The sequence below is a fragment of the Centroberyx gerrardi genome, chromosome 17, assembly GCF_048128805.1.
Source record: "Centroberyx gerrardi isolate f3 chromosome 17, fCenGer3.hap1.cur.20231027, whole genome shotgun sequence".
Lineage (NCBI taxonomy): Eukaryota > Metazoa > Chordata > Actinopteri > Beryciformes > Berycidae > Centroberyx > Centroberyx gerrardi.
In genome coordinates, this window is record NC_136013.1 from 15,645,679 (window position 1) to 15,665,540 (window position 19,862).

The window sequence follows — 19,862 nt, forward strand, 5'->3', positions numbered from 1 at the left end:
CCTGACAGACGCCTTGCCCTTTCACTGCTAATCTGCTTGCGGGTTTAAGAAGGCTCCCACAGCAGATGACCAACTCATGACATCCGACAGCATATGCCGCCAGTGGCTTCGCAAAGCCTTGAAAGTCAAATGCAATGGTGTGTTTAAGGAGAAGATGACACTGTAATGAAAATCCACTTCTCTTTTGGTAGTTGGATCTCAGTGGATCTCAGCTGAAAATGCTCTCTAATGATTTCAGTAAATTGGTCTGAGCTACAAAAATAGCAATAAGAAGGTAAGGTAATTTTGCAGATCCTCTGTGGCACTTCGGAAGAACACTATAATTAGAACTGTATTACAGGCTATATAGCAATAGGCTATTCAAGTATATAAATAAACTAAGACAATAAGGTGATTTCAACTAAGCCTTGAGATGTGCAGCCTATTCTAATGCAGATATTGTGAATGTGTAAGTGCAATATCAAAACACAACTAGCCCCTAGGATATAACGTTAGGCTATCTGACTCTATAAGAGGATTGACTCTGCAAATGACAAAGTATTAGAGATCACTAATTCCCAGTACCGTTATCCCAGAGGTCATTCACACTGTAGATATCCAGCAAATCAGTGATGTCGCGATACAATCCCATTTCCCCGACTCTCCTCATTCGGTGAACTCACTCAGTTCAGCTCCATTTCTCCGAATCATATTCTTCAAGTCGGACAGTTCATTGTTCATGCAGATGCTCTTGGCTTCAGTGACTGCGGCTTGGATTCATGTCTAAAGAGCCGCTCAGACACTCCCAGACCTCCACCTACTGCGCATGCTCTCCGCTAGCGGATGACCTCAGCCGTGACTAATGCTGCCTTCAAGTTCTCCTCGTAAACTCCTTCTTCCGACACAGACTTATCATGCATTCGAGTGCCTTTGATTGGAAATAACATCAATTTTTAGTGGCTAATGTTTAAATTTAGGAGTCAAGCGGCACAGAGGCTTGATTGTGTTAGGGTGGCAGAATGAAGAGGAGAAAATTCATGTCAGGCATCTAACTGATTCCTTAGACGCCTTTATTAGAAGCATAAATGCATGACAACTAAAAGAGTGACAAATAGAAACATCCACCAACACTATTTATTTACGTGGGATGCCAAACAATAACATATATAGTTATGAAATTACAGCCTTGTTGCTATCAGTCTTTTACATTCTTACATGCTCTCCCACCCTAAACGTCACATCTCGGCAACTGCTATTGAAAATTCCGACTTCCCCAGCTGTATTTACCACTTTATTGTCTCGTTCATGTGCGCTCAACTCGTAATTACAGTATTTCCAACAGCACTTGAAGGCAGGAATCTAGACCCCGTGGTTCCCAAAGTGGAGTCCGGGGACCTCCAGGGGTCCTTAAGAGAGTCCACCAGCAACATGAGGAATAGTTTAATTTCATTATTATCATCACAGTGAGAGACTGTCTAAGGATGACTGATTTTATTATAGTATAGGCAGTTGTGCAATAATAACTCATAACATCTTGTCAGGTGGGGTTCCTCGGGCCAAAATCCTATAAAACTGAGATTCTCATAGTAGTAGAAGTTCCCACCTACTGTTATGGAAAATGTATTTTCCAGCGACAGCTTTTGAAAACATCTGGACTAACCCAATTACATTTTGGTCCCTAGTAAGGCAAAAGAAGTTCACATGGAAATACTGTGTAGTTATTATCCTTCTAACAAGCTTTTTTTTCTTTCAGTTTTGAGCATAAATCCAAACCAATGTTCTTTTTGTGGTCTTAACGACAAATCACTATAATGTTCCTATTGTGATTTATAGTGCGTCTGTGGTACACGATAGTGAGTTTAGTTTAGTCTATTTTATCTGCTATGGTATCACATTCCTATATATAGGGACTTATCAGTTGAAACTGAATCTCTTTCACTTCTACAGTATTTCTCAAGGTCTTACACAGCCGCTTTTGGGGTGGAGACAAAATTCCGCATTTTCATGACTTAGGCTATAAGTTAATGAGCATAAATAGACATGGTCCCGTTTGTGTCTATTGGGTAAATTTCATATTGACGTCCAGAGTCATACCAAACCTATTTCTCAGTTGTTCTGCATGTAAAGGTCAATTCGACTTCATGATTAAATTAACAAATAACATATAAAACATCCTATTATGTGAGTTGAATGTTATATTGTTGTACTAAGCTAAATAAAACACACAAAATGTTACGTCTCCACCTTAATTACACCAATGACATAAACATGAGCTAATTAGAAGCTTATTTGACAGCTGTTTAAAGATTAACCCACAATTGTCAAATTATTTTTGCAGCATATTGTTGCATCTTTGCATGCACAGCAAATAAGCCTAGGCCTATACACACATTTGGTGTGTATGTCTGTTGGAAAAACGTCAAGACAATGTCCACTGCAGTAATTAATTTATTCAGTTCAAAGCTGGAACGTGTTGGCAAATACAAAAAGAAAAGTTTTTTGTTTTTTCTTTATTTAGAAAAACAAAACCTGCAGTAATTTGCAGTTCAATTACATCCAAAATCCTCTCCAAATAAAAGTTCAAAACCTCCCAAAATGTGTATGTACATAAAGGAAAATGACAGGAAGCCAAAGTCTATTTACAGGTCCAGTTCAGCTGAAGACACTTTAGAATCTTGGAGCACCATAGTCATCAGGCATCCGTTCAATATTGTACCTGTATTTAAAAAAAAACAATACTACAGATGTCAATAACTGTATTTTTAATAAGCAGAGTACTGACTACAGAATAGAATTTCCTGCATAACTTTTCTCAAATACTTTGGAACAGAAAATGTTGAAAGTGTGCATCTTTACCTGTGGTTGGAGATGTACATGATGGGCACCCCTGGAATCTTCCTCACCCTTCTCTTTAGGTCTCTGTCCACGGTGGCCAGGATATAACACTTGTGCTGTACAAGATTTGTTTTTAAATGTTATTCATATCTGCACTTCAGTGCCAAAAACAACACAATCCACACTATCCTCAACTACTGTTTCGCATTCCTACACCTACACACTAATCTAAACATCACCTTGGACATTCAGTGCATTCTCTGCATATTATATGAGTCTTGTGCATATTTTGGGATACATTTCTGTATGCATGCTACTTCTAGCTGCAACAAAAGTAGTTTGGATGACTGCTAAATTGAATTATATTGAAGTAGCAGACAAGAGATTCAAAACATGAAAGGTGCATTCACACACATCCCAGAATGCTCTGGGCAAAAAAAAAAAAATCCTTTAATTGCATGTAAAAAAATATATTTTTGCAAAAGATTTTGTTCATTATCCCGATTTTCTAAACCCAGTTTGGATAGTTTCGTTACATTCCCATGTACACTGTCAAGTTTTACTGTTTTTTTTCTTCCATATATACATCCATACATTAAAGTATATTACCTGTGTTACCCTTTGGACTAAACAGTCATCAGCATATGTTCCTTTGTGTGTGCATGGCAGGCGCTCAAACCGAGGATCTTTGGCTATCCTGCAAAAAAAACATAAATTGTGTTGTTCCATCAACTTAAACAATTCTAAAAAACAAATGCACATGTCCACAGTGCACAAATAATGTTAATTCCAGCAGCTTTTACCTGAGTGCAACTCTGTACTTCATTCCAAGTTTTTCAATCTCAGCCATAACACAGTCTGTGATACATGGGATGCCTGGATGGGAAAAGATTGCAGACAAATTGTGAAACAATTTCAAAAAGTTTATAGTCCTCATACTGTATTATTCATCACTGGGCAATATTTATAAGTACTCACATTTGGCGTACAGGCAATCCATCATAGACTGAACAATGTCCAATTTGGCCTTGATGGAGAAGTTGATGAAATTGGTATCAACTAGAATGTGGTATGGTGGGCCAAGCTGAGTGTTGTACTGGAAGAACAGACATGAAGGGTGCTTTGTCCTGTACAAGGAATGAAAAAGAAAAAACATCAGTCAACGAGCCAGCGACCACTATTCATGACCCAATTCAAGCTCTTTTCTGGCCAACTTACACTTCTGTCTGCTTGAGTTGTGAGGGATCTTTCTTCTTTTTTTGTTTTCCTTTAGCACGGTCTTTCTCTTTTCTACAAAACAAACAAGGAGCTTATAGGGCTTTGGGAACAAAATGCTTGCACACTTGTCTTTAAGATCCCCATATAAGGAGATATTAATACCAGAGTACCATTTAACTGGGTTAATTGAGGCTCGATAGAGCTAATGAATGACCTGGTTAAAGGGATAAAATTGGTTAAAAAAACAGAAAACAATTATTACAACAAACTGGAACTCACAATCTCTGATCTTTTAGACTGATCATTCTCTTCATCGCAGCAAACTTCTTTGTCTTCTGCTTCCCCTAGATTGAACACATAAATTACATATAATGTAATAATAATAATTACATTATTATTATTATTATCATTATTAACAATAATAATAATAATAAACGACATTATTACACTGCTAAAGTCATAACCTACAGTATATATATATTTGTAGCAGCTCCAGAATTTTGTGTGTGTGTGTGTGTGGGGGGGGGGGGGGGGGGGGGGGTAATGGGAGTAAAGTAAAGTATGTTAAAGTGTGTTATGTTAAAAACTCCCCTTAACGTTAGCTAGCTAGCTCAACGTTAGCTAGGTTGGGTTAGCTCGGGGCTAGGATGGCAACAGGGCAAAACCTTCACTTCCGCGTTAGTAATATACACAATAACAAAGTTATCAAATATCACAACAATTGCAATATATATGTTATACAGTTAGAAATTACTTACCATGTTAAAACTTCAACAACCACAGATATCATCAGCTGAGTGTACCTTTCGCCCCAGCCCCTCGTGTAACTCGGTGCTACTACTAGTGATGTCATCAAAAATCGACACCATTTCTGCGTATTTTCCGGTTGCTACGCTAATGGCTAGCAGGCGAAGGTAGATGCAGTGTTTTCATAGCATTGATAAAAATGTATTTATTTAACATTTATATGGTGTTGTTCTATGTATTTGTGATATTAGTAATTGTATCTGCTGAAGGTTTTGTGATTTGCCTCTTGATAACTGCTATGTCTCGTGCACGAGTTTTCTTAAATTACGCTGACATTGATAGCTAGTTTGTTAGCTTTTAGCATAATGCTAGCGCTAACGCTACTACAGCATTTTGCCGATATGATGTTACCGTTAGCTTCAAGCTGTACCTAGCACTACAGATAGCAATACACCAGCGCGAATCGACGTGGATACAACTAGCTTGTTTGTCTTGTGCTCTCAGTGTTCTCTGCCTTTTGAAAAGTCAATCAACTAGCAGCTACCCAGTGAACTTTACCAAAGCTGACTGTTGGGTTATGTTAGTTATCTGGTTGTGTATGTGTGTGACAGCAGATGATGTTTGGAAACGTTTATTAGCTGAGCTAGCCAGTATAGGCAGTTCATCATTGTCAGTACCACCACCATCATCTGGACCGTTGTTTTTTGTTGTCATTTAGTGTGTAATGTAGCCTCTAATGTAGCGTGATACCTCTGACTTTGATAGTTTACCCTTCTTAAACAGCGGCTGGTGAGACTTTTTAGGACCCTTTAGCCAAGTTGTTCATGCATATTTTAGTGTTGTGGAGTACATGTAATGTTATGCTCCCATCAGCCAACACTTCTCCAAGGTGACACTTAAATATTCATGCTTTCTTGGCATAGCAGTTAACATTTTGAGCTGTTCCTAGAACAGTGTTAATTCCAGTCACTTTGTCACATCTTTGAATTTCCTCACTGATTATTTATATTCCATTTATAGAAAACTTATACTGTGTCTTCTGTATTTTGGTCTAGCTGTTCTTCTTCTATAGAGCACGGGCAGTTTTGTCTTCCCTTGTGGGGTTCTAGGAGACTTGCCTAGCCCTTGGTGAATGGCAGAGTTTCCCTGTGAGCACGGAGGGGTCTGAGTGAAGGCTGAAGATGGTCTGATGGACCGCCGCTTCTTGTTGACCTTTCTCTTCTGCTCAGTATCGTGGATCTTCTTCTGGGAAGTGCGCTGGAAGAAAGGCAAAGAAAGTCAGATCGAGGAATGGCTCCAAGGACATAGCCTCTCCGAATACAGGCACTTATTTGAAGGTCAGCAGGTGACATTTGTCTTCATTTGAGATTTACATGACTATTACATTTTAGTCCTTAAGGACACTTCTATAGGACACATGGGTGGACACATGGCTATTGCTTGTATTGAACCTGACACCTTCCATCCTTCTTTCTAACCATTAGGATATGCTGTAATTGTCCAGCATCTCCCAGAGTTTTTGCAAAAATACCAATCAGACATGGAGGGATAAAAGCTTAGCTTTGTCATGGTTAACTTGATTTTTGCTTTGTTTATCAGAAAGATATTTTTTGTTGTTGTGGTCCTAGAAGCTGTTTATTATGTGCATTGAATGTTCCCCAGAATTTAATTTAAAGCCCTGAACATTCAGCCTTAGACAGTATGTGGCATGCATGGGCAGTCAGTCTATTATGAGTATATAAGCCTGTTATTGTGGCATTACTGATGCTGATGTGTTGGTATGTGTGTGTGCGTGAAATTCTGCATGTGTTGTTCATGTGTTTCCTCCAGATGTACAGACACTGGAGGAACTGAGTCTGAGTGTTCTCAGTCGTCTGGAAGAGGTGGTGAAGGAACAGCAGCGCTGGAGGGAAATCGCTGAGGCCCACATCCAGCTGCTCCGAGACTTTGCCTTCCAGGAGTGGCTTTGCTCCCAGAGCCTGGAGCACTACTACCATACGTAAGCAATGAACGGTCTTAACTTTAACATTTACAGTAATCCAGCATACAATCATGAGCAGCTTTCCTTTTTCAGAAACAATTACATGTTGGCATATCTTACATTTCCCCAGCTCAGTGTGAGTGGGCAGCCTACATGTATATTTTTTTGGACCGAATTTGGTTGCTGTCTTGTTTTGGTTATGGCCATGCCTTATGTTGGAAAAACACACCTTTTCTACTTCTGTCCACTTGGGGGCAGCCTCTCTATTCATGGCTGGCTGAGCTTGCTGACATTGAGATGTGGAGGCTGCAGTGTTTCAGAGGGTCACTGCAGTATTAAGTATTCTTTAGAGGCTGTTACACAGGCAAGGTAGTGTGAGACCCTGCAATACTGCATGTGTGGGAGGAGGGGGTAGGGGGGGGGGGGGCTGTCTGTTGATGCAGTCTGTTGATGTAGTCAGAGTTGCCTATGATGATAGTTATCCTTCTTATCAAAATGCCTGTTCCCTCTGTATCTGTTTGAGTAAAGTCAATTGTGATGTTGTCAAAGGTCAGATGTTTCTGTGGTGTAGCTAACTGCTGCTAAAACAAACAAATAAAAGAGTGTCATGTTTTTTGAAGAAAACTGTCCAAGATCTCTAGAGGGACACAATCTCACATATGTAAAGGTCACGAGTGTCACCCCACCACTTCTTTTCATTTCTGTCATGATTCACTAGACTGTAAGCACTTTTTACTCTTACTTACTACTTTACTGAGCTTTCAGTACAATGGCTAACTGTCTGACAACTTAACATTAATTTTGCATGTATTTTGATGACAAAAAAAATGCTTATTTATGCTGCCAGTGTTTGACAATGATGAGGTGAAACAAGTCTATATTTTGATTTAAAAGGGGTACTGAAGTTGCAAAAACTATTCTTCTTTTATATAAATCAAGCTCATCAAAAATCTGTGTATATCTGTGTACCTGAAATTCATACGGCCAAATCAATACTGAATTGAGAATTTAGCCAGAAAAAGCTCACATAACCCACTCATTACTTCTCAGAATAGTAAAAACATCTGGCTATGTTTTACCCTTTACTAATATTGGACTGTAGTACAGAGAGGTAGTGTTAACATGAGCAGCTTTACAATGGTAGGTTAAGTTTTGGTTTTTAATGGTTACAACCTATTTACCCCCCACAGCATTTTCCTCTGCTAATAAATTATCTAGACCTACCCATGTAATACAGCTGTCCTGGGGAACACAGACTTAGTTGTTTGATGGGGCCAAATGCAACATGCCACACCATCTCACTGTCCTTACTGTTGACATAACTTCAGAGTTAAGCTGATAACATTGAGGTTACTGCCGTGCAGAGTTGGGTGAAAACTGTTTGCTTTGTGTGTGGGACAGTCCATTGTGTGCAGTTAAAGCAGGCAGTCCTGCTCAGTAGCTGTGTGGAGTAATATCTCACAGGTCTCATGGTAGGGTTGTATGGTGGTTACACTATACTATTTAGGCTACTCTACCATTTATGTAAACTGTATACCTTAATTTCTTTTTTCACTGAATATCCAAATGCAGACTGAAGACCTTGGGTTGTATGAATCTGGATGATCTAGCCCAGTTTGACAGTCAACTGCAGCTGTCTCTGGCTGCCTGGGGCTACTACTACGAAGACTACATTAAGTTGTCTACTGGTGTCAAGGTCCTCCAGACCTCCAGGGGGAGTCGTGACCAGGACTACGAGATCCGGCTGGTGCACAGCCTTGCTGAGAGGCGTCTGAATGAGAAGTGGTCAATTGGTGAGTGGCATTTTCTGTCCTTTTGATGGGTCTTAGATTGGGTCAGTTGACAAGACTGCTTAGAATCAAGGGGCATCTATTGTAAGATGTAAGACCTAAGCTGGATCACAGTCACAAATGTTGCTCAGTGTTGTCACAATTGTTGTTAAGAAGTAGCTCAGTGTTGTAATGGAGAAGTGTTGCTTCATTTCCTTGTATAACCTAGCTTCTGTGTGTTTGTGTCTTTTTCTGTAACACAAACACAGTATTCTCTTCCTTTTAGGGTGAATACAAAATATAGTCAGCCTATTCACTGTATGTTGTTGCATTACAGCATTCCTGTAGAGCACAACCATATACTCTTTACACTGGTATTCTTGCACAAAGCAGCAAGCACACATTAAATAGTCACAGGTTTTCCTCACCTTACACTTTTAGTTGAAAGGTTATGCAGGTATGCATTTCTTGTCGTCTCCGATTTCCTGTCAGACAACATCAAGATCTGTTTTAATGTGCAACTTGCATGCCAAATTTTGAAATTGGCCCGTCAATATTTACCAATCGTTGGTGATGTAATAGAGCTCATACCAACAATCTTGTCTTGGATCCATTTGGCAGGACAGAGTGGAAGTTAATTTCCTAGTGACAATGTATATCAGTCAAAAGTTAACCTGCAGGCTCAGAACAGGAACTGTATATAGTCTTTATTCAAATCATTCATTTGTATGATGTCTGACTGTCTTTCAGCGGGAGCGCTCATATTTGGCTGTACTGTGGCGCTGTGCTTCTTGATAAGGGACCTCATGTTTTACGTGATTGGTGAGTCTTCTGGTGTCTGTTTGGATTTGGGGTTGGGCAGTTAGGGCTGGGTCTGGAATTCCAAATGCGCGGTGTTGCTATTCCTGCAAGCATTTACATTAACCACCGGCTTAAATTGAGTATTTGTTCAACAAGAATTTGTCCCAAAATTTGTTCCAAAGACTTTCGTCAAACTTTGATCATTGTTTTTCTCTGTTTAAACATTTTCTCTTAACTAATCACTGAATCCACTTGTCTAGTTTCATCTCTCTCTCGTGGTCTCTCCCTCCCTGTCGCAGGTGGAATTACTGTTTCCATCATAGCGTTTGTCTTTACCATCAAGTTCCTCTGTGAGCTTGCAGCGAGGGTGGTCAGCTTCCTGCAGAATGAGGACCCAGGGCGACGCGGTGACCGCAGCATCTATGACTATGTCCGGGGCAACTACCTGGACCCACGTTCCTGCAAGGTGTCGTGGGATTGGAAGGACCCACAGGAAGTGGGCCAGACTATGAGCTTCAGAGTACAGGTGATCATCTTTCCTAATATGTCCTAGTTAAAGATGTACCTCTAGCTTCTAGTCTAATTTACTGGCTAAAAGGTTGGTGTGGCAGTGTCAAGGATAGTTGGTTGGCAAAAATATGTTCATAAATTGGAAATCAATGTTAAATTATACTGTAGTATTACATCCAATTACTGTTTTACCTCTGTCTTCTCAGCTGTTCTATAAGAATGGCCAACCTTTCCCGGCTCATCGGCCTGTGGGGTTGAGGGTCAACATCACCCACATCGAGCTGGCACTGGACATCCCTGTTACACAGGAGGTCCTACAAGAGCCGGAGTCCAATGTAGTCAAAGTGGCCTTCACAGTACGCAAGGCCGGACGCTATGAGGTAGCCGTCAAACTGGGCGGCCTCAATGTGGCCTACAGCCCCTATTACAAGATATTCCAGCCAGGTATGACTAACTGTTGTATGTATTTTAGATCCAAGCCATATCTTGCAATGTGTAATGACTGATTTGCCAGTTATTTTCATTAACATTTGTAGGTTTGTTATCTTGTTGTTTTTCCACCCATAATAGTTGAAGTTTGCTCTCGATTGATGGTGATTTCGTCAGTGTTGCCTAGATTTCCCCATTGCTTGAGGAAAGATCCTGATTGATAACATGAATGTTTATAGAATTACACTAGTCATTTGTTGACAAAATGTCAGTCAACACACTACCAATCTTGGGCTGTGTTTATTGTTTTTCAGTTTTATTTTTATGATTTCTATCACAGTTTTGATCAGTTGAACTTCATGTGTTTTGAAATGCTTACTTTGTATCAAAGTGATCTATAAAGCTATTTTCTATTACTGTTTTGTCTTCATTTGTATCTGATTTGCAAACAATTTTCAGCCAAATTACATTGTGAAAACAAGATCCAATGTTGACTGAATGTTTTCTGTTATTTTGTTCATTTTAGGTACAGTGGTCCCATCCAAAACCAAGATAGCCTACCACTTTTCTACCTTGGTCTTAACCAATGGCCAGCAGCACACTCTGCAGATTGAGCCCAGGGACGAGTATGGAAACCCCACTAGTAATTCCACCTCTCTCATAGACGAGGCCAACTACAGCGTCCACGTACATTCTGTAAGGGAATAAACCTTTTTCTATCCATCATACTTGGATTTGAACGTTGGTTTTCTGATTGACTGTAATAGTGGAAGACAGCATCCATTTTCACCCTTCTCTTTCCAATTGCACAATCACTTCCTTTATAGCAGCACAGTTTCTCAGCAGTAGTTTCCAAATTATAAGCTGGGATTCATTGTGTGTTCTCCCGTTTTTACAGCTGGGCACAGTGGATGATGACAGCCTGGAGGAGTACTACAGTAAGTCGGTTTCATCCAACAAGCAGCAGTGCCAGGTTCTGCTGAGACTGACCCTGAGGAAGAAGGGCTGTTTCAGGGCCCGCATCTCCTACAAGGACCAGCCGCTCAGCAACGGGGAATTTGACATTATCGTTCTCAGTGGTGAGCAGCCTATACATACAGGAGTTCAGATAGGGGCCAGTAGTTTGGATTTGGATTAAAATAAAAGTTCATCATTTAATGCTTGTATGCATATTTTTCTGGTCACTGCAAAAGCCTTGGTCTTAAAGGAAAATTTCATCCTCAGATGTTCTTACACTGTTATACAGTATATCGTAAATCTGTGATCCTGTGATCCTGTGATCTGTGATCGTAAATCTGTGATCCCATCCTGTGATATTTGGTGATGTTGTGTTCTAACTTACTTTTTTGTGTACCCACTTTACCTCACCTTGCCTCATCTACTTCTACTTCAGTTAGTTATTTCCTATATTTCCCAGAATGACAACCCCCACGGAATGTGCCTGAACTTGTTTTGCGTTTAGTAAGGTTGAGAAAGCGATAGCGGCAGTGGTAGCATAGTAACAGTAAGGGAGCAAGTTTTTCCAGTCAAGAAAAAGCGAGTCGTGCCCCTTACTCAAAACGCAACATGTCTTGTGGTTGCATTGTATTACGGTCTATTAAGGCTACTGTTGATGGAGAAATTGGTATCTCTTCCTCTACTATGATGGATTTCTCCCTGTATGATTGCTGAATGTCGGTGCAAAATGGCAGCTCTAGAAAGAAGCCTATGCTCTTTGATTCTGAGGGGCTGACACCAAAACCTGACGTTTACAGTCGATGTTTTAGATAGCTGACATTTTTTCTGCTATTAAATTCCATTGTAGCTGTGCTGGAAATATCTCGACGAGACATCACATTGTCTATGTTTGGCTAGATATCCATCACCAAACATGTAAAATTGTCCCCGGAATGCAAAGTATACATCACCAATAGCTGTTTTTTTAACAGTGTTTAAGTGTTTTAGGGTGGATTTAATCAAACCTACTGCTACATTTATCCCCACCTAATACTTGTATACCCTTGCTTGCAGAGAATGAGAAAAACTGTGTGGAGAAGAACGTGTCCACTCCAGGCATCAGCATCTACTTTGAGGCTTACCTCTACAGCAGTGGGAACTACAGCAGCTCCTGGCAACTGCCAGCCTCGTCCCTGCTGGCTCCCCAGAGGAGGCCCTCCATGGGAGACGAGGAGGAAGAGCACGACTCTCCCGTGGAGGGACAGCCTGAGAAGGTCAAGAAACCAAAAAAGGTCTACTGTTACATATCGCCAAAGGTAGGTGGACAGCATATAATGGGTGGGTTTCATTATTAAGATATGATGTTTTTCCCAGTATTGAGGACAATCAGAGATCTTGTATTTGAAAAAAGAAAATACCACTCAACATGGGTTAATTTCAGGTGTTGTGGTGTTGACTTGTACTTTTCTGTCATACAGCAACTATCCGTGAAGGAGTTCTACCTGAAAATTATTCCGTGGCGCCTTTTCACCTTTCGAGTATGTCCAGGGACCAAGGTAAGCAGAGCCATGTGGAATGGGCCTGCTGTAATGTTCATTAGGTTTGATGGGGCTGGCGTTAATCTTCTGCTTTCCTGATAGTTCACCTACCATGGTCCTGACCCCATTCACAAGTACCTGACCCTAGTGGTGGATGATGGGATACAGCCTCCTGTGGAGCTCAGCTGCAAAGACAGGAACATCATGGCTGCCACCTTCATTCGCTTCCTGCACAAGAACATTGGTTTGTTTGATTCTAATGTCATTATAATTGCCTTCAGCAGTGCCTAGTAAACATTGCTTTAGTTTAGTGGAGATTCTAACAGTAATTTGGTGGTGTTGTCCATAGGTGGTTCTGAAACGTTCCAAGACAAGGTGAGCTTCTTCCAACGTGAACTCAGGCACATCCACTCCAAGAGACCTCGCACCAAGACCTGCCTAAAAATCACACGCCTCTCCATTCTAGACTCAGTGAGTGTTTTCCATTCTGAACACAACAGTGCTGCTTTCTTATAGTGAAGCTGTTCCTGCTGTGCATTATGAAATGGTCACGTAATCATCTTGCCCCACTGATCATCTTCCCCCTTCTCTCTCTCTTTGTCATTCCCTCTTGTTCTTGCTCAGTCCCTGAAGGCTACAAGGAACTTCTCAGTGTCAGACTGGAGTAAGAACTTTGAGGTGGTGTTTCAGGATGAGGAAGGTTGGTAAACATCTCAGTAGTACTGACTTAGCACCAGGGTGTCTGCAGGATCTGGATCTTAAAAATGTTGCAATTTCTTGTTGTGTTGAATTTCTGGTGAGAAATCAGCTATGTCACGCCGGCCTGCATTTGTATAGGTCTATAGTTGTTTTCATTTTCATTTTCACTTTTATTGCAGTTGCGAAATTAGTCTTACGATTCATGCTAACTGGCAACTTGATGAATCTTGCGGACATTCTCTAGCATTGATTGCTCATGATGACTAAAGAACTGAAGTTAACTACTAAAACCTGTCATCACTCCGTAGCTCTGGACTGGGGAGGACCTCGCAGGGAGTGGTTTGAGCTAATTTGTAAGACCCTGTTTGACACCTCCAACCAGCTATTCACACGCTTCAGCGACAACAACCAGGGCCTTGTAAGTTAGTCCTCTTAACCACCACCAGCATCAAAACAACTTGTTAATGCATACTAAGTGTCCACTTACACTGCAGCACTTTTCTTATAGTTTAACAAAGACATGAAAATTGACCTCCACTTTCCAGGTGCACCCAAATGCTGACCGGCCACCCCACCTGCGTCTGAAGATGTACGAGTTTGCGGGCCGTGTCGTAGGGAAGTGCCTGTATGAGTCTGCTCTGGGTGGAGCCTACAAACAGCTGGTCCGGGCTCGCTTTACACGTTCCTTCCTGGCCCAGATCATTGGCCTCAGGATGAACTACAAGGTATGGAACACAGTACATTCCCATGGAGAAGACTTTCCCCTAGGAAGTTGAATTGAAGGCCTCTCCTTCATTGTTTACCTTCTGGTGTCAGCTGGTCTGTATCATCACTGTAGCGTTCCTCACAATGCCAAGAAACCTGATTTGTTTCTTGGCATTATTTATTTCATGAAGAACTTGCCAGTGTGTTTTGCTGTTTATCCAGCTTACTAAAATTTCAAAGCTGAGCTCTAAAGCCGCCTCAATCATCTTTTTATCCTACCGCTGAGAAGATGAAATGCCATGTTTATTTAAAAACGTCATTTTCCTGTGTTTTCATTTCATTTTCCACGGGCAGTACTTTGAGACGGATGACCAGGAGTTCTACAAAACTAAGGTCTGCTTCATCCTAAACAATGACGTGAGTGAAATGGACCTGGTGTTTGCTGAGGAGAAGTACAGCAAGTCGGGACAGCTGGAGAAGGTGAGGCAACACTTTGGAAAGGACCTCCCCCTTTTATCTCCGATGTAATTTCACTGGACATAGGAGCAACAAACCAAACAAAAGAAACCATATTGCTTGTTTGGCAAGCAACTCATTAATCTTAGAGAGGTGGAGTGTTGAGTTTATATGAAGGTAGAATTTGGAGGCCACAGTCCTATACAAACTTTCTAGCTCAATTATTAAAATCCACAACCATAACTGTAGTATGGCGCCCCATGTTGAAACACTGTTGCCCCACTACAAGCTCTTTATACATAGAAATACAGTCAGCACCTGAGTTTTTGATACAAAGACTGAAGTGTGTGGCAGTTAAACGCAAGTCTTACATGTATTTTGAGACTGTAAATGGTTTTACACTTATAATGTTTGTATAGACTAGAGTTAAACTGACCTGTAGTTTTATTTATAATGGGTCAAGAAAGTTTCAGAAACCCTTCTACATCTTCCATGTAGAAGTCAAACTCTTCAAGAATATACTGTATGTAAATATACAGTACAATATACAGTATGCAGCCTCTCAGAGAGAATGAAAATGCTTCTGTCATCTTGCTGATATTAGCCATTACATATATATTATTGAGTTATATACGACCAATGTTTGTTTATTACTTTTTGATTATTTCATTATTACTTTTTGTCATTCATATGCTGAGCCACATTCTCTTCCAGGTGGTGGAGCTGATATCAGGTGGAGCCCAGATTGCTGTCACCAATGAAAACAAGATGCATTATCTCAACCTGCTGGCCCAGTACAGGCTGGCCAGCCAGGTGAGAGATGAGGTGGAACACTTCCTGAAAGGTAAGGAAACTGTAGCACAGCTGGAATGTCACATTTTACCCAGTGAGGTCTGTGGGAATGAGCACGCAACCAGGATAACATCTTGGTCAATTGCAGGTTTGAACGAACTGGTTCCAGAAAACCTGCTAGCCATATTTGATGAGAACGAGTTGGAGGTATGTCTGATGTTTAACATGAAATCCTTTTGACATTGATCAAACCCTACAGGATGTTGGTAACATTACTAATTGTGTGAACTCTCTCTAGCTGTTGATGTGTGGCACTGGGGATATCAACGTGCAGGACTTCAAGGCCCACGCCGTGATTGTCGGAGGATCGTGGCACTTCAGAGAGAAGGTAAGAGAAGCCATGGACATTCCCTCTTTAAGTAAAGTGAACTATGGGGCATTGATGGAAATGTCTAAGCGTGTTGTTTTTCTGTTGTCGCAGGTGATGAAGTGGTTCTGGGCGGTGGTGTCCAGCTTCACCCAGGAGGAGTTGGCTCGTCTGTTGCAGTTCACCACAGGCTCCTCCCAGCTCCCCCCCGGAGGCTTCAACACCCTCTGCCCCTCCTTCCAGATCATTGCTGCCCCCACACACAGCACCTTGCCCACTGCACACACCTGGTGAGTACGGAAACGCATACAGACATATGTGGTTTGAACGTTATGCCTAGATCTTCTTATCGGAATGCTTTATCAAGATCTAGATCCGCATCGGCTGACTCTGTGGCCTTCTGATCTCTCTAGTTTTAACCAGCTGTGCCTCCCTACCTACGACTCCTACGAGGAGCTGCACAAGATGCTGAAGCTGGCCATCAGTGAGGGCAGTGAGGGCTTCGGCATGCTCTGAGACTCCCACCGCTGGCACTGTGGTTCCACTCACACAAGGGGAGAGCAGCACTGCCCGCTCCAGTGCCCCGGTTCCCCCGTGGCACCTTCATCCGCACCGAACAGTGGGCATCTCTCAGCGAAATCACCAGGATTCTCTTTCAGGATGAGAGGGCGTTACAGGAAGTCCCAGAAGGCTGTGCTGGAATTGGGACGTGCTCAGATGAATTCTAGTGCTATGTATATACAGTATTTCGGTTTTGTAAAAAGGAAACCATGGACTGCTGAAAAAAGCTAGGTTTGGGCTAGTTTTATTTCTTGATGCTGAAGTTGCTTAGTTTTATACGTTTGAGAGACAAAATGGCGCTACTGCAAGGGCCTTGAGTATTACTGTATAATTGCTTTTTTTTGTTTTGCATTTTGCAAGCTGAGGAACACTTAAGTGCAACAGCAGCCTACATGTGATGTGGATGAGCTGCACATCTACAGCACTTTGGCCTTAATCGATCAGGGACTGATGTGTGTATGTAAATATATAATATCACTCTTTTATTTCAATACTTGTACATACTTGTGTGTGTATATATAGGTTTTCATCATTACCTTTTTTGATTTGACATTTAAAGAGAAGGGAATTCATATTGATTTCTTTGTTGTTACGCGTCCGATGGGTTGAGAGTTTATATATTATAATTTCTATAAACATTTTGTTTTGTCAGAGAGACAGGTGGGTTTTAAAAGAAGCCAAGTGATTCCTATTGTTTATATGTGTTTTAACTTATTGTGTCCTGAAACAAATTTGTGTTGACCCATACTGTTGAAGATATGTTGATTGTCTGGAGCGGTAAGTGTTTTTGTTATGTTTTATAACCTGCCTTATTCATGCCCTTTGCCTCTGATTGTATCCAGAGAGGTGCATAGTTGAGAGAAACGTAGTCAACCGATAACTGATATTATAACATTTCTATTCCTACTAGTACATGCAGGTGTCTGTTGAGATGTGAGTATCAATTGGATGTGGATGTCGGGGACAGCCCGGTGCACACAGCTTTGTTCTATATGCTGTGTGCTTTTTACTATTAGTTTTCATTCACAACCTTTTATGGGTTTACCTCAGATTCTCCTCAGCCACCTATGCATCCTCTAACACAGGTGTATATGTGTGTTTATGCACGTGTATGCCAACACATACATATACAGTTTGTTCATAGCTGCCTCCTCCCTGCCCTGACTGTACAACCTTAGCCATATAGTCAGACATCTTCAAAAGGTTCAGTATACTAAAGCATGATGTCAGTGAAGAATATCTCCTATATTTGTTTTTCTTTGTATTATTGTAAAGAAATATTTATTTTTAATGAGCATATCTGTTAGTGTTGTCGATATCCTGAGCCAACAATTGTTTTTTTCTGTTTGTTTTGGGGGGTTTTCTGTTCATAATCATGTAGCAATTCCTTTACTGTTCCAGAGTTTACATATTCATTGGTTAGCCATGTGTACTGTTGTGTTCAGCCAGTCAGTGTGTAAAGAGCATTTAGGAAAAGCCACCTTAACACAGTATAAGGGAAACATTGTTATGCAAGGTTCTGCACAATAATAATTAGATTTGATAATGTTCATCTCCAGTCCCCACAGAGCATTATAAATGCAATTCCATATGTCACCTTTTTTCTCACAGACTCAGCCACTAAGAGATTTAACCTAGGGACTTTATTCTGGTCTTCTTGAACGAGACACAAAGATGTTAACAGTTGGGAATTGTTGCTGCAGGTTGGGATATAAATGCATTGTTCCTTTGACGTGATGAGCTTTCTCTTGTCATCTGCTTCTGCTGCAGATGGCCTTTTACAGTATATTAAGGGGTTTGTGAGATGGTTTATGGAGCTGTGTTGGTTAGAGTTGTGCAATGTTGACCTGGTGTAGCGAGGATAAGAACAGTGAACATGTGATAAATGCTTAATGGGGGGGGGGGGGGGGGGAACATTGAAAAATACAGTAATGTTTTGTGAAAGGTGTCTTGAGCACCAATGGCAAGGACCATTTATGGGACGCAAAGATAGCTGAGATGTTACATGTGTGTTAACTGGAATCCCATTAGATATGGCCATGAGGAGCAGATGTGAGAGAGGTCTGTCTAGTGGTTTTATGTCCTTGTTTAGCTACTGTTTCACTTTCATGAGCACCTACTGCTCTCTGTGTTTCATGTTGGGATGGTTTCTGGATTAGAAAGATGTTGTGTATGGGTGTGATATGAAATTTTTAGCAATGTAAATATTGTGAAATAGTTGCCTATGACTTTGAAGGTGGGGTGATTTTTTTTTTTTTTTTTTTGTAAAATGGCAAGCCTCTGCTGATGAATGTCTGATATTCTCTGCACTGCAGGTCCTTTGTTTATGGGAATAAATAACTGATGGACTCAATTCAATCTCGACTTACTTTTATGTGCTTCATATTTAAATTGCAGTATGCTATGACGTCAGTTCAGATTGCCTTCACTTGAGGTTAGCAACAGGAGAGAATGTATAATAACTATTATGATCATAAGTTTCACTCTCTGATGCTATTTCCCAGTACAGACAGACAATAAAAATGTTCTTGGGACAAAATCTTGAATCAAATGGGGGTCGGTGGTCTATAGCATATCTATGTGAGGGTCCCTGATAAGAAGTAGTTTGGGAGCCCCTGACAGTACAACGTGTGCCAACTGAATTCACTTCTTTCACCGCTGCTGGAGCCTGGGATCAGTCAGGCGTTCCCAGTAATGAAGGCAGAAACTTCGGCTGTTAACAGCGTTTCCCTCATACAGAATGTTCTATAAGCTGAGGACCTCAAATGATTTCCAGCAGACAAACAAGATCTTGCTCTGTCGAGGATCATCTGATGTGAAATCCCACCATTAAAGGGATGGAAAGGAATGTATGTATGTCTTTCGACAATCTAATCCCAAATGTACATTTTTTGTGATATTAAAATCTGAATTTGTTTGCAGTTTGCATTTAAAGGGCACATATGCACAGGTTATTGATTGCGTCCCTTATTTCTTTCTATGTTTTTCATCATTTATCACTCATATAACTGTTTTTTTTATTACTCTGCTTCTATGTTTTATCACTGTGTGAATAAACATAAAAGCGTAAACTAAACGGACAACATTTGCAGCAGTTTTTCAGCGTTGATAAGGTTCCATGCAGGTTGTCATCGTCTCCTCACAAGCAGATTGCACGCTCTTTTAGACACAAGGGGGCAGTGCCTCTACATGGGACGTTGCTCTGCCTGGAGTGGGGGATACATGCCTTTTCTACTGACATCCCCTGGGACAGCTTAGCAGCAGTAAATGATGAGGGGCTTTCCTGTCTTCAGCTGATCCACCACACCTCACATCTTCAACACAGACTTTGAGAGAGCGAATGGGCCAAAGATGAATCCCCTCCATTACAGACATTCTTCATTTATTGACCCAGTCAGTTGAAATGTGTCTGTGACTGACCCCCCCACCCCTCGCCCCCCCACACACACACCACATTAACATCTAAAAATAAATACATTTCATTCAAACCTGCTGGTTTCACGTCAGCTGAAGGCTTAATGAAATCAGCGTTTTGAAAG

General features: G+C 41.1%; 2 protein-coding genes across 3 annotated transcripts; one reads left to right on the forward strand and one right to left on the reverse strand.

Moving 5' to 3' along the window:
* Positions 1-2,421: 2,421 nt before the first annotated feature.
* On the reverse strand, positions 2,422-4,894 carry fcf1 (FCF1 rRNA-processing protein). The gene is made up of 8 exons (XM_071925315.1): positions 4,791-4,894; positions 4,312-4,376; positions 4,033-4,104; positions 3,793-3,941; positions 3,618-3,690; positions 3,424-3,511; positions 2,836-2,930; positions 2,422-2,695 (listed from the first exon to the last, which is right to left on the reverse strand). The coding sequence occupies exons 1-8, from the start codon at positions 4,791-4,793 to the stop codon at positions 2,647-2,649; spliced, it is 594 nt and encodes a 197-aa protein (XP_071781416.1). The 5' UTR covers positions 4,794-4,894; the 3' UTR covers positions 2,422-2,646.
* A 30-nt stretch (positions 4,895-4,924) lies between these two features.
* arel1 (apoptosis resistant E3 ubiquitin protein ligase 1) lies at positions 4,925-18,226 on the forward strand. 2 transcript variants are annotated; one of them, XM_071925265.2, is made up of 22 exons: positions 4,925-4,946; positions 5,835-6,116; positions 6,610-6,778; positions 8,333-8,553; positions 9,280-9,351; positions 9,630-9,856; positions 10,047-10,284; positions 10,796-10,965; positions 11,168-11,348; positions 12,280-12,521; positions 12,684-12,761; positions 12,846-12,987; positions 13,093-13,214; positions 13,368-13,443; positions 13,751-13,860; positions 13,988-14,167; positions 14,502-14,627; positions 15,318-15,447; positions 15,544-15,602; positions 15,694-15,783; positions 15,877-16,052; positions 16,176-18,226. In XM_071925265.2, exons 2-22 carry the CDS (start codon positions 5,969-5,971, stop codon positions 16,276-16,278), a joined length of 3,060 nt encoding a protein of 1,019 aa, XP_071781366.1. In that variant the 5' UTR covers positions 4,925-4,946; positions 5,835-5,968; the 3' UTR covers positions 16,279-18,226. The 2 variants fall into 2 exon arrangements, with proteins under 2 accessions (XP_071781366.1, XP_071781367.1); XM_071925266.2 differs by having other exon boundaries at positions 4,942-4,946; positions 6,009-6,116.
* Positions 18,227-19,862: the final 1,636 nt, after the last annotated feature.

Coding starts and splice junctions, on each gene's coding strand:
- fcf1 (XM_071925315.1), bottom strand. Junction 3,942..4,032: donor CAACTCAAGCAGACAGAAGT/GTAAGTTGGCCA, acceptor TTCCTTGTACAG/GACAAAGCACCCTTCATGTC. Junction 2,931..3,423: donor TAGTCCAAAGGGTAACACAG/GTAATATACTTT, acceptor AATCTTGTACAG/CACAAGTGTTATATCCTGGC.
- arel1 (XM_071925265.2), top strand. CDS start 5,969: ATGGACCGCCGCTTCTTGTTGACCTTTCTCTTCTGCTCAGTATCGTGG. Junction 15,448..15,543: donor GGTGGAACACTTCCTGAAAG/GTAAGGAAACTG, acceptor GGTCAATTGCAG/GTTTGAACGAACTGGTTCCA. Junction 16,053..16,175: donor TTGCCCACTGCACACACCTG/GTGAGTACGGAA, acceptor TGATCTCTCTAG/TTTTAACCAGCTGTGCCTCC.